Source organism: Scleropages formosus, chromosome 23, assembly GCF_900964775.1.
Source record: "Scleropages formosus chromosome 23, fSclFor1.1, whole genome shotgun sequence".
In the NCBI taxonomy this organism is placed as follows: Eukaryota; Metazoa; Chordata; class Actinopteri; order Osteoglossiformes; family Osteoglossidae; genus Scleropages; species Scleropages formosus.
Genome location: NC_041828.1, coordinates 9,528,621 through 9,541,002, shown reverse-complemented (window position 1 = coordinate 9,541,002; position 12,382 = coordinate 9,528,621). Strand labels below are relative to the sequence as shown.

Genomic DNA, 12,382 nt, shown 5'->3' with positions numbered 1-12,382 from the left:
AGGAGCGCTGACCTCTGACTTTGGTATCAGGGTCCGTCTGCAAAACATGGAGGAATATAAATATAAGACATGTTCAGCAGGACTCATTTTTTCAAAGTTTGTTTTGAGTTACAGTTGCTTCATCTGTACTTAACTGTCTTATATCACATGATTTCAGTGTCCTGTAGTACGAAGGATGTTTACATTGCATTTTTCACTTAGCAAACGCTTTTCTCCAAAGCAACGTATAACTCGGAGTGAACAAAAGCGTGAGATGAGGAAACACACTTGTGATTCTTGAACGTAATGTGAATGTATATGAAGCAGATTGAGCACCGGAGCAGTGTTTTGACACCCTTCTTGTGTGCTGTGAGGGATTCAGCAGTCCCGAGTGAGACGGGGATTATTCCACCACACTGGAGCCAGAACCGAGAACCTTCAGGCTTTTGATATTGGACTTTTTGTACCTGGGAGCAGCAAGTGGCCAGAAGTGGAGGAGCTTAGCAGTGTGGCTGGGAGATAGTGAGCGACCAGTTCCTGATGTCGATGTGTACTGCGTTAAAATTATTCAACGTTTTAGCTTTGCGCTGCGTTCCTGGGCAGCATCACGAACGAAGAGGATCGTGTACAGAACTAGGAATGTCCATTTATCAGTAGATTGTACGGTATAACTTATGGAAGAACACGTGGCACAAATGACAAAGCATGAGAGAGGAAACGGTAGTTCAGACCGTTGTTTCCACCTTGCAGAGGGTCAGTGTTGGATCTCGCTGTCATTGAGAAGTATTTCCTGAAATCTCAGACTCCAAAACAACACGATGACACATGAAAACATTTCAAACGTTACTCCCTTACATCTTAAGGAGCTTTGTCTCATTTCACAATTAACCGATGACGCAATTTCACGTTTCGGTCTCTGAGCTTACGCTGCCTGTTTGCCGTCGGCAGACGGCGGCGCTGCACCTTTCCGCTCGTAAACACTCAACAGCCGTGTTGCAGCCTGAGGTGGAAGTCAGGAATAGAGCGGCTCCATGTGACCGAGGGGTTGAGGCAATAGGGCAGCTGTCTCCAAAAATAGATTGCCGCTCACTCGCCGAGCAAGCGTCGCCCCACTTGCGCACAATGAGAGGCGGAGAAAAGCGGCGCGGACGCACGGAGAGCGCGTAGGGAACGTAGGACCGTCTGCCGGGAGGAGGAGTGGGCCGGGAAACCATGAAGACCCTCAAGTTCCTTTCCGCTGAGAGTTTTGCTCGGGGTGGGAAGCACAGCCGAGAGGACGTCGCCTGCGTGTCCCACAACCTGTACCCGGTGCTGTTCAAGGCCAGCTACCTCCACGAAGAGCCCCGGCTGCTGCGCGACCTGGTGCGGGCCTGGCCGCTGCCCGAGCTCAGCGTGCGCGGGCTGCTGGGCCGGACGCCCGACTGCCCGCAGGACCTGACCTCGCGCACCTGCCGCCGCTGCCTGGAGGCCCTGCTGACGGGCCTGAAGGACTACGTGCTGCTTGCCGCCCCCGCCTACGCGAAGAGCCTCCGTGCCGTGGACCTGACGGCCCTGCGCGACACGGAGCACCAGCTGTGCCCCTGCAAGAGGACGATGGGCCGTTGGACGCGCACGCAGCTCGCGTGCAAGGTGTGCCTGGAGGTCATCGTGGCCCTGCAGTCGGGGAACGCCGCGCCGGGCGCCGCGCGGCTGCAGGTGGACGTGCGGCTCAACGCCTTCGTCACGGGCCGCAACTACGAGGAGGTGAGCCACGCCCTCGCGCTGCAGGCGCACTGCCCCCTCAAGTTGCGCTGCGTGGGCCTCCGCGCCGACTCCCTCAGCCTCAAGCAGCTCTTCTACGTGGTGCGGCTGGCCGAGCCGCCCGGCGTGCGGCGCCTGGAGGTGGTGCACAACGTGCGCCTGGAGGCGCCGCACCTGGAGTTGCTGCTCACGCGGCTCCAGTTCCCGCAGCTGCGCTCGCTCGCGCTGCCGGCGCGAGCCCTGGACGTGCGGCGCTTGGGCCCCGGGGAGGAGCGCCTGCTGGAGACCATCGGGGAACTGCTGAGCCGGTTGACGCAGCTCACGGAGCTGTACCTGGCCTTCTCCACCCTCACGGGGCAGCTGCGGCGACTCCTCAGGTGAGGGTGGGAGGGTGTGTGAGTTCCTGCTGCAACGCCTGCGTCTCGGTGTGTGTGCGTGCGTGCGTGCGTGAGGGCTATTCAAGGCAGAGTGTTCACACTGGAGGTAGTGCTGGCGCCTCACACCTCCTTGGTTGTGAACTTGGATGGAGGTTTCCTCTCACTGTCCGAACAATGCGTTTCCCACGAATCAGTGAGTCTAAATTGGCTTTAGTGTGAGCGTGTGTGTGTGAGATTGCTCTGCGATGGACTAGTGTCCTGTCCAGGGTGTATCCTTGACTCAAGCCTTATGCTTCCAGAATAGGCTCCAGACCACTGCAATCCAGAGGCTTTTGATAATACATGGAAGACACCTTTGCTCTTACAAAAGGCACTTTTTCCATACTCCTATTCCCTAGGAAACATGGTAACGTAGCTGCGCTAATGATCATTAAATGCTTTCTCAATTAAACGCGGTTAGATGTTATAGTTGTGGGGAGAAGGAATATCCAGTGAAATGCGGAACCCGGACGATCAGGTGAGATCGGAAGGAAAAGGTGGCCTTTGTTTGACATTTACTCATCTTCATTACAGAAAGGAGCTCTTTCTTGATGGGGCGGTGATGGTGAACAAGAAGTTTAGTGCTTAGTCTTGAGAACAAATTTGGATTTGTAGAAACAAACCAATAAAATGAGCAGCATAGCAGTTTTTTAGGAGGTCGGTCTGAAGGCATCATCAGCATGGGCTTATTCAGAGTGCGTTCCTGGTCACCGTGTGTTTGTATTTGTGTCCAGCCCCTTGCACACCCCCCTGCAGTGCCTGGAACTGGCCAACTGCGCCCTGAACCGCATGGACATGATCTACCTGGCCAACAGCCTGCACTCAGAGCACCTGGTCAGCCTGGACTTGAGTGGCCACGACCTGGTCGAGCTCTTCCCCAACACCTTCCACAAGCTGCTGCGTCGCTGCGCGGGGACGCTGACCAGTCTGACAATGGAGGAGTGCGGCCTGGAAGACCAGCACGTGGACATGCTGACCCAGGCGCTGGCCCCCTGCCGAGCCCTCAGGGAGCTCAAGTTCCTGGGTAATCCACTGAGCGCTACCGCTCTGCGCCGCCTCTTCTCCAACCTGGTCGGATTCCCGCTGCTGCGCTACGTGGAAATGCCCGTCCCACGCGACTGCTACCCCACGGACGCCACGTACCCGCTGGACGAGGCCACCCTGGTCTGTTACGACCGCGAGAGGTTCCAGGAGGTGCGGACGGAGCTGCTGGCTATCCTGCATTCGGCAGACCGCGGGGACGTGGAGGTGTGCACGCCGCTCTTCGGCGCCTACGACCCAGACCTCAACGAGACCAGCAACGAGCTGGGAACAACCATGCTGCTCTCCTTAAAGGATGTCCTGGGCACCTTCCTCAACAGCATCACAGCCCTGGAGTGAGTAACAAGCTCCAGCTCCTGAGCAGCACGATTGCTGAATGGAGGAAGCACACAAGCCACAGTGCCTTAGAGAACTGGCTCCTTTACTATAGGGATTATGTACATTTTTATCATTGTAAAGGATTCATGGTTTAATTTTTTAGGACTTTATGAATTATATTATGAGACATGGGGCACACCAGCATGGAAATGTGAACCATTGATCCATGAGCAAAATGGGTAATACTCATGTAATAAACATATCTAGTGAAGACATACTACACAAGTTTCTATCACTAGAGAAAATCTCCCCCTTTCAATCATATATTCAACAATACCACTACATTATAGTAGTATATAGATAATATTGCAATCTCAACTTTTCTTTAATAGTTAAAACACTAAATATTTCAATTTTTGTCATCTGCCATTTTTCCTATTATGACATGTCTATAACAGCATTCTATTTTTACCACCATGACACCAGTTAAGTTTTAAAAAACTTGATACAACCAAGATATAATTTTAATAATTACAGGTTCAAAGCTGTATTACAGTTTAAGTAGCTTTTACAACAGAGGAACAACATATCAGAGCGCAGGAGGAATGACACTGTCTTGGGCCTTTCTACTTCTTCTGCCACTCCTCCCTCTCTTTTCTCTCCCTGATGACCTCCTTCAGGTAGGGTTCAAGATATCGAACATCCTGCAAGCAGCACGCAAAAAAAGAAACCTCAATACAAATATCACATAACCAAAACAGAGAACTAACAAAACAGATTTATTCAATACTTTTTGTAGTAACAGGGAAGTGTTCTGATGAGGGATGGATAGCGACAAAAATCCACCACCACTCATTTCAGTTAGAACGAAACAAGGAAATCTTCCGTTTTGCTTTAAAAGTTTTAATGGATAACCACTTTCAATAGCATTCAATATACCCACACCACTGGTGTCAGCAGTCAGTAAGTTACTGGGTATTCAGTCTGCTAACGGAACCAATGCAGGCTCTTGTGTAAACAAATTGTATATTTTTTAAAGCCTGAGTAGGACAAATCTTCCAGGTACTACTATAGCTCCATGTGCACCATTAAATGCCCAACTGTTTCAGTCAGTTCATTAACATTCTGTAATGCTCTTGACTGGAACTGTCAAGCCCTAATGTAATGAAGCCCTATAATGTTAAGAAAGTTTTAGAACTAGTGGTTTATACAGTATGGAAGTGGTTTTAAAAATGTTACCCACACAGTAAAACACTACACTAATCAGCTGAGTAGACCCTGCAAAATTACACCACTAAATGTTTCTGATGAAATTCCAATGTACCTCTTCGTATTTAGTCCACTGTTCCTTGGGCAGAATTTGGTGCTTCATAGACAGGTCCAGGGCTCGCTTAATACGGAACACCCTGTCATTGTACACTTTCTCAGGTAAGCGCCTAATAGCTTCCTTTACGTCTTCGTCCTCGAGCAGAGTGTCATCCCGCATCAGGCCTGAAACGCATAAAGAAATGCACCTCTGTATCACACCCAAGGCATTAAAAAAAAAAAAAAAAAAAAAAAAAAAAGCACTGCAGAGCAGAAAAATTAAATTAGTGAGGGAAACATTAAGTGTAAAATGTGATGGGGAAACCCACTACAGACCAGAGGACCAGCTTACCTATCTTGTTGAAACCAGCAGCACTGTAATACCACTTGCACAAAGAAGTTAGCAGTCGGCCAGTTGATGCTGCCAAAGTAAGGCAAGAGTGAGAAAACAGATTGTGAATACCTTGTGTTTACCCATCTTGTAGTGATAAAACATCTGATCTATATGAAAAATGTAACTGCTTAGGATATGGGCAAAACAACCAAAATATCCCTAAAGAAAAACTGGCTTAGAAAGCAAAAGGGCCCCAAAAGACTTTTAGTGAAGAGCTGTAGCCCTGCAATCAAAGGACTCAGATTCAAATGTCTGCTCTTCCTCTAATATCTCTGGGGAAGGTTGAAATAAAAATTAGAGAAAAAAAAATTGCTGCAATGCATTACTTTGCTATAAATAAGGAAATAATTCTAAATAGCTTGGTATACAAACAAAATGTAGTAAAATGCCTTGGACAAAAATGTGAACTACATACAAGTGAGTAATTCCTTCTGTCTCAATCCACACTCACACTTAAACATACTGTTCAGTAACAGGTGTGAAACAGAGGTTCAACACTGCAAAAACCAATCTAGACACTTTGGAGGAGAAAGATTTAGCTTCTTGAAGTGAGGACCTGCTCCACACTTTCCACCTCTTCAAAAGCAGTCATCACTTCACTTCATGGCCATCTTAGTACAGTACTTAGAAACTGAACTTAATATGTGACCTTGAAGTTACAAAACAAGCAAAGGGTACAATACATATGAGAAATTATCTTAACATCTGGGTCATCATGACTGAGCAGCACATATATCAATGGTTCAATCTGCAATAAAAGATCTAAGAGTGCAATATATTACAATTAATACTTTTAATGTTTATGACCCCTGTGTCCAAGGTGAGAATAATGTTAAACAACAGTTTACCCACTGAATTTCCTTGCAGGGGTTAATAAAGCATTATCCAGCACATTTAGGCAGCACTGTAGTCTTACTGCATCAGACAGTTCAGGGCCTCTATAGCACGACAGGGATTTGACCTTAACGTGACAGCTGGTAGTGTAGCGGTTCCAGGTGCTGCTTTTGGACCCAAAGGAAGGTTGCCAGTTCGAATCCCATCTCCAGCTATAGCACCCTTGAACAAGGTATTAACTCAACTCCTCCAGCAAAATTTGCAAAAACACCCCACCTGCTGACTCAGTCACGTGACTGTCATTCGGTCTCGGTTTAACAGAAATGAACAAGCTCAGCTTGGGGGGACAACAGAGCAGTACGGAGGACGTTACTCGGGGGTTCGAATGAAAACCAACAGCTGAACTGCACCGACCGTTTCTGAAACCCCCAGTCTGAAGAGAGCACAGCCTGGCTGGCCAAGCAGCGAACCCCACGGTGAGCCACATGATCCGTAACGACATGATCATGTCATGTCACGTCACATGCGTTCCGTGAATTATACCTGCTGGGCTGCTGTAACGCTGAACTACTAGCTGAGCTAATTAACTAGTTGCAACATTAAGAGCCGAGTGTGACCGAGCGCCTCAGGAAGTCGAGGGCAAAGAGGACACGCAGATTACAAGAGACAGTCAGTGCAACAAAGAAAGACAAGGAGAGCGGACATACAGCCGCTGCGCTCAGAAACCGATACATTGTAACATCGTGAACTTCTCATTTATGCAAGTATTTCTCAGCACGAAAAACGAACACATTCTACTGCTACATATTCAATATACCTGGTGCTCTAGCCGCCATCTTGATTTTGAGCGCAGCACCGCACGGGATCATGGGACATATGATGTCGCGACGTCGCCGATGGTGGCGTTTGACGCACGTCGTCGCGTGGCTGCACTGTATTCTGGGGGATTAATGGGCGGGTCCTGTAGACAGTTCGCGTGGGCGCGTTCGCGGTAATCTTCCCCACGCGTGAAACACGGATTCTGCTCGTCTCTGCCTTTTGGGACCCTTAAGTCTCCTTACCTGGTGTTTACATAAATACCCTGAATTGGACTGGAATCGTGGTGCCCTGGGCTGCAGTAACTGTAGTCAAATCCCAGCTGATAATCATGTTCTTGAGCCAAGTACTTACTGTTAGAATTTAGATATTCCGAGTTACTACCTTTTTTATTCATTTGGCAGATATTTTTCTCCAAAGCAACTTAGATTGTTAAGATACTACAATGAATGAATGAATAAATGACTCCCAGAGGGAGATGTGTTTTGGTTGCAGTAGCATACAATGTGAATGTACAATACATACGAGGTTCAGATAAAACCCCTTTTTTCGAAACACAAAGTAGGACAAAACCCTCTCTGTTGAAGTGTAAAGTAGGAAAAAACCTTAATTAAATACAGAAAAATTACAAAAGCCCCAGTTTTTTCTGTTTTTGCACTTTAATGCCATTTATAGCATAATTGGAAGAAAAAACATAATTTAATACTGAAGTAATCCTTAAAAATATTATAATTATTCTCCGTGTTTGTTCATTTCATCTGATCATTGTTTTGTCAACCCAAGTAGTTCTCCAACAATGATCTCACAGGTCACGACACCACTTTGAGTTGCTAAGGAGGGCAAATCAAGTGTGTGGACTAGGTGTGGACCACATCAATGAGAGGAAGACCTTGGAGGAGTTTCTGAATGGCATAGGACACAGCATCAGGTGGTAGTAAATGAAGTTTACAAAAACCTTTACACTCAATGATGTTTTTAATATTGCTTTTTTATTTTTCAAAGAGGGGGTGCGGTGGTGCAGTGGGTTGGACCACAGTCCTGCTGTCTGGTGGGTCTGGGGTTCGAGTCCCGCTTGGGGTGCCTTGTGACGGACTGGCGTCCCGTCCTGGGTGTGTCCCCTCCCCCTCCGGCCTTACGCCCTGTGTTGCCGGGTAGGCTCCGGTTCCCCCGCGACCCCATATGGGACAAGCGGTTCTGAAAATGTGTGTGTGTGTGTGTGTGTGTGTGTGTATTTTTCAAAGATATGATGCTCTTTTAATTATACTTTTTATGATTGTACAAGGGGGGCGTGGTGACGCAGTGGGTTGGACCGGGTCCTGCTCTCCGGCGGGTCTGGGTTTCAAGTCCCACTTGGGGTGCCTTGTGACGTAGACTGGTGTCCTGTCCTGGGTGTGTCCCCTCCTCCTCCTCCAGCCTTACGCCCTGTGTTGCCGGGTTAGGCTCTGGCTCCCTGCAACCCCGAATGGGACAAGCAGTTCGGACAATGTGTGTGTGTGTGTGATCGTACAAATAATTTGTTGTAAAACACACAGTCTGAAACCGCACCCAGGATGGGACGCCAGTCCGCCACAAGGCACCCCAAGCGGGACTCGAACCCCAGACCTGCCAGAGAACAGGATCTGGTCAAAGCCGCTGCGGCACTGTGCCCCCCCCCCTTGTTGTAAAACAGTGAGCTGTAAATTTATAATGCAAGTATTAATGTATATTACAATATTTATAATGCCTTCCTTAGTGCAGTCTCCTTATAATAACTAGTATTTTACAGTTCAGAGAAGTGTTCATAAACTACAAATAATCAGAAGAATAAAAATTTTGCTAATTATTTGTCTTAAGGAGCTATTGTCCTACGGGTGGGTTTTCCTACACTCACAACATACATACATACAAACAACATACTTGTACATATGTACATACACATCTAAAGCAACTAAACATAAGTTACCAAGTGGAATAAGCAGAAGAACAACTGAAATTTAGACTCATATGTATTCATTTGCAAGAAAGGTACTTGCCAATGCAATGTATAACCTTTTTTTATTAGCAGAGACTTGTAATTAATCAAAAATAAATAATGCCAGTTATAACACATCTAATACACTAAGTCTGTTGTTGCCCATCTTTATTTTGACAACATCATTTTGTTTCATGTTCCTTTGAGTCACAGTGTCTTCTGAAACAGTTCAAAGTCCTCCAGGGATGCCAGTGCAACATCAGAGCAGAAGACATTGTCTGGCAGAGAAACAAGACGATTCAGAGATACGTAGTTGGGTTGGTTGGGGTCATACTGGGCCCTTCCAAGGTACTGGAGGAATAAATGTCTCTCTTTAATCCGAAGCAGCTTTGAATTGAGAATCTATGAGAAAAGAAAGGATCATCAAAGCTAGAAGCTGGTTGCAAAATTTCATATGTTGGATTGACTGGATTCAGCAAAAATTCCCAAAGGCATTAAATAAACAAAAGCCTTAAACTTTATTCTGGAAAATGCTTACCTGGGGAGATTTTGCAATGAGTACATGAGGAATACCCATTACATTGTGAACGTAGTCAAAAATTTCAGTCAGCTTCTTCTTGCTGGCAGTAAGTACTTTGGGAATTGTTGTGATAATGTGTTGTATTTCATTAGTATGAAAGCCTAACTCCAACTCACAGACCTGTTCCAGAGAGAAAGCAAAGTTTTTTTTTTTTTTTTTAAGAATGTGTGAGAAGCATCACAATGCAGAGTGCTGTTTCATTTAACAGTACTACAAACCTTAAGGTTTTCTTTTACTGGTTCCAAACTCCCACAAAGCAGTCTAGGAAGACGAATCACAAGATTTCGTGTCTAAAGGGATTGAAAAAGGCAATTTAACAAAAATTGAAATAATCTGTTACTACACAAAAGTCCAAACATTAGGTAAAGCTATCATAATAATTTAGTCAACTCTGCAAGTAACACAATCAAATCACTCGTAAAACCAGTAATGCTAAATGTTAATGCAAAACATAACTGATAAAAAAACAATATCCTTCAGATCAAGACAGCCTGGAGAGAAATGACTGGGGAGAAAAATGAATAAATGTAAAACATGTTAGCTTGGGAAGACTGCATTAATAAATCTTATACTAACTCTAAGATGTAGTATTGTACTACTGGCATTATAAGTCACTTTATAAATTGAATAAATGTAAACTTGTTAAATTAGCTTTGCCATCATCAACAAGCTTGAACTCAAGCTTTACCTTCTCTGCACTGAGGCCCAAGGTTTGCTGGTAGAAACTCAAGCGGTTGTCTAGCCTTTCAATGCTAAAATTGAGTAAGTAAGGGGCTCTGGAGACCATGGAGGCTACAGCCTGCTGGTTGAACTTCTTGGACTTCAGGTACTCTACCCTTTAATAAACACAAGAGGGGAAAAATGTGACCATGTACTGTACTATACTTGAGCCATAAAAAAACATTACAATGCAGAGTACATCCCCACAGGAATTTAGCCTCCTACTCCCACCTGGCCTTTAGGTTCTCCAGACCCTCTGTGAGAATAAAGGGGTTGCGAGTGATCAACGAGCCAAGCTGTGAGTCCTCCACACCCACATCCTTTAAGAAGAGCAACCTCTCCTTCACGTCCATCTGGAAGTCTAGCCGCAGCAGCATGGAGCCAACATTGGGCCTCTGCTCCAACTTCCAGAGGTCGACACCTAGCAAGAATGCAGAAGTCAAAAAGTATACAAATATTACTAAACAGCTGGCAGTTCAGCTGAAGTATGAACAACAGCATTGCATACGAGCATTCTAAAGAGCAGCACATAGCAAAAGTACTGTGCAGAACATTTTTTTTCAAGCAATCTTTATGCAGTAGTCTGGTTAAGCACACCTCCTTTGTAATAGCTGTAAATTATTCATACACAACACTAAGAAAATGAAACATCATTCAGTAGGAGTTACAGACAAATCTGGAGTTTTACCATTAACCTACATGTTTTTCACTCTTTCTAAACACCCAGTTTTGTGTACCTAACAAAAGGAGTTGTTGGAGTGTCTCAGACTGCTCAACATAGTCTTTGAGAGAGATGGAGACGGGAGGCATTGCAGGCTGGGCTTGTATCTGTATAGCCTCCTCTTCACTGATCTCCTCAAAGGGAGAAAGGGCCGGGGCACCGTCCATATCTGAGCACGGAGAAAAACAGGTGTGACATCACCAATTCTGTACCTCATCCAGTTCCATTAATTGGGGCAGACTTCCTCAGAAGGGGCAGACTTACCCTCCAAGGGCATACGGTGCTCAACGAGGGACAGCAAATCCACCGGTGACCCAACTGAGTCACAGAATTGTTTTGAGGCATCCACAGCCTGACTATCTTGGTCATCCACAGGGTGGATTGGAGGTGTTCGACTGACCTGGCCTGGCAGGGCTGTAGGGTGAACGTCACTAAAGGCGCACACCCTCAGTTGAGTTTCCCGAGCGCACGGGGGTGTACGTAAACTGCGGAGCACACCGGCAGAATGCGGGAAGATGGTTGACCTCTGTCTGTTCACTGTACACAGAACTCTTGAGCTCCGCTGGAGCTCTACGCACAACTTTCTCATCCCCAGGAGAAAGGAGCATTTCCGGCACATCTGCATACTACTGAGAGCCATAAGGATACCTGAAGAGAAAACACAGAATTATGTTTGCGAAATTAAACCAAGCAGTTATTCTGATTCTTTACACCACCTAAAAGACTAAAATTATCTGCATTGAAATACTGATCCGACCCTAACTTCTAAAAGGTGTCCCTACTCACTACTTAATCCAAAGACAGCTTAACATGTTTTGTGGCCTAATGATGTGTGTTACACAGGAATGTGTCACAAGTGTCAATTTCATAAAGTAAATCATTAGACTAGTCATTGTAGTAGCACATGCAAATATCACTTTATCACTACTTTTTTAAACTGTGTGGGAGTTTCCTTGTAATAAAGGACAGACTTAGAGATTTTCTTAGTACTTACTGTACTTTAGAGTGTAAAATAAGAGAAATTAATTTGTGATGTCTAAAGTTTGATACCTACTAGGCTATTACATATTACGTACGTACCGTGTATTTCGGTATCCAAACCTGTCACTGCTAAATCACACAAAGACAAAGTAATATAATTATTAGGGTTACTATACTAGTTCTGTTACTACTAACAGGCTTTGCGTAATTCCACCTCACACAGACCAACATTTCCACTTACAGTTAGTAGTACCCAACTAACTGGTTATTATATTTAACCACCTCACCTCTCTAGTCTAATAAGCTCAGAAACTGAACCAGCAGTGTACAGCGTCAATCTGTGAAAAGATGTGTTTAAAAAACAAGGCAATGCCTCCAAAAACGTCTAATGCCGCTAATATCAACTCTATTATAGTATTAAAGTTTTAATTCTGTAGCTAGTTACTGTCCGTACTAACCTCAGACCTTAGCACAGCGTGGCGCGAGCAGACAGTCGTCTCCACGAGGCCTTCCTCGACGGGCCGAACCAACGCTGTCAGTGAGGAGGGAAGTACTGTCGAAAAGGATAAATAGTAGCGGGAAAAGT

At 45.7% G+C, this 12,382-nt stretch overlaps 3 protein-coding genes across 5 annotated transcripts; 1 reads left to right on the top strand and 2 right to left on the bottom strand.

The window, feature by feature from the left end:
• The first annotated feature begins 1,105 nt into the window (after positions 1–1,105).
• On the top strand, positions 1,106–3,821 carry lrrc14b (leucine rich repeat containing 14B). Its single transcript, XM_029248354.1, has 2 exons — positions 1,106–2,096; positions 2,870–3,821. The coding sequence occupies exons 1-2, from the start codon at positions 1,192–1,194 to the stop codon at positions 3,513–3,515; spliced, it is 1,551 nt and encodes a 516-aa protein (XP_029104187.1). The 5' UTR covers positions 1,106–1,191; the 3' UTR covers positions 3,516–3,821.
• An 86-nt stretch (positions 3,822–3,907) lies between these two features.
• uqcrb (ubiquinol-cytochrome c reductase binding protein) lies at positions 3,908–6,938 on the bottom strand. Its single transcript, XM_018750331.2, has 4 exons — positions 6,845–6,938; positions 5,152–5,220; positions 4,819–4,985; positions 3,908–4,198 (listed from the first exon to the last, which is right to left on the bottom strand). Exons 1-4 carry the CDS (start codon positions 6,894–6,896, stop codon positions 4,121–4,123), a joined length of 366 nt encoding a protein of 121 aa, XP_018605847.1. The 5' UTR covers positions 6,897–6,938; the 3' UTR covers positions 3,908–4,120.
• A 1,951-nt stretch (positions 6,939–8,889) lies between these two features.
• mterf3 (mitochondrial transcription termination factor 3) lies at positions 8,890–12,342 on the bottom strand. Of its 3 annotated transcripts, none has more exons than XM_018750469.1 (9): positions 12,255–12,312; positions 11,896–11,925; positions 11,080–11,463; positions 10,832–10,984; positions 10,326–10,515; positions 10,063–10,210; positions 9,593–9,664; positions 9,333–9,494; positions 8,890–9,196 (listed from the first exon to the last, which is right to left on the bottom strand). In XM_018750469.1, exons 3-9 carry the CDS (start codon positions 11,453–11,455, stop codon positions 9,002–9,004), a joined length of 1,296 nt encoding a protein of 431 aa, XP_018605985.1. In that variant the 5' UTR covers positions 11,456–11,463; positions 11,896–11,925; positions 12,255–12,312; the 3' UTR covers positions 8,890–9,001. The 3 variants fall into 3 exon arrangements, with proteins under 3 accessions (XP_018605985.1, XP_018605986.1, XP_018605984.1); XM_018750470.1 differs by having other exon boundaries at positions 12,262–12,295; XM_018750468.2 differs by lacking the exon at positions 11,896–11,925 and having other exon boundaries at positions 12,255–12,342.
• Between the last annotated feature and the right edge of the window lie 40 nt (positions 12,343–12,382).

Bases quoted from the DNA above. Each gene is read 5' to 3' on its own strand.
- lrrc14b (XM_029248354.1), top strand. From the start codon at position 1,192: ATGAAGACCCTCAAGTTCCTTTCCGCTGAGAGTTTTGCTCGGGGTGGG. The intron at 2,097-2,869 runs GTGAGGGTGGGA...ATTTGTGTCCAG, and splicing joins CAGCTGCGGCGACTCCTCAG to CCCCTTGCACACCCCCCTGC.
- uqcrb (XM_018750331.2), bottom strand. From the start codon at position 6,896: ATGATCCCGTGCGGTGCTGCGCTCAAAATCAAGATGGCGGCTAGAGCA. The intron at 5,221-6,844 runs GTATATTGAATA...TTACTTTGGCAG, and splicing joins GATGGCGGCTAGAGCACCAG to CATCAACTGGCCGACTGCTA. The intron at 4,986-5,151 runs GTAAGCTGGTCC...TATGCGTTTCAG, and splicing joins TGCTGGTTTCAACAAGATAG to GCCTGATGCGGGATGACACT.
- mterf3 (XM_018750468.2), bottom strand. From the start codon at position 11,455: ATGGCTCTCAGTAGTATGCAGATGTGCCGGAAATGCTCCTTTCTCCTG. The intron at 9,665-10,062 runs GTAAAGCTTGAG...CAATCCCTTTAG, and splicing joins TGGGCCTCAGTGCAGAGAAG to ACACGAAATCTTGTGATTCG. The intron at 9,197-9,332 runs GTAAGCATTTTC...CTTTTCTCATAG, and splicing joins TCATTGCAAAATCTCCCCAG to ATTCTCAATTCAAAGCTGCT.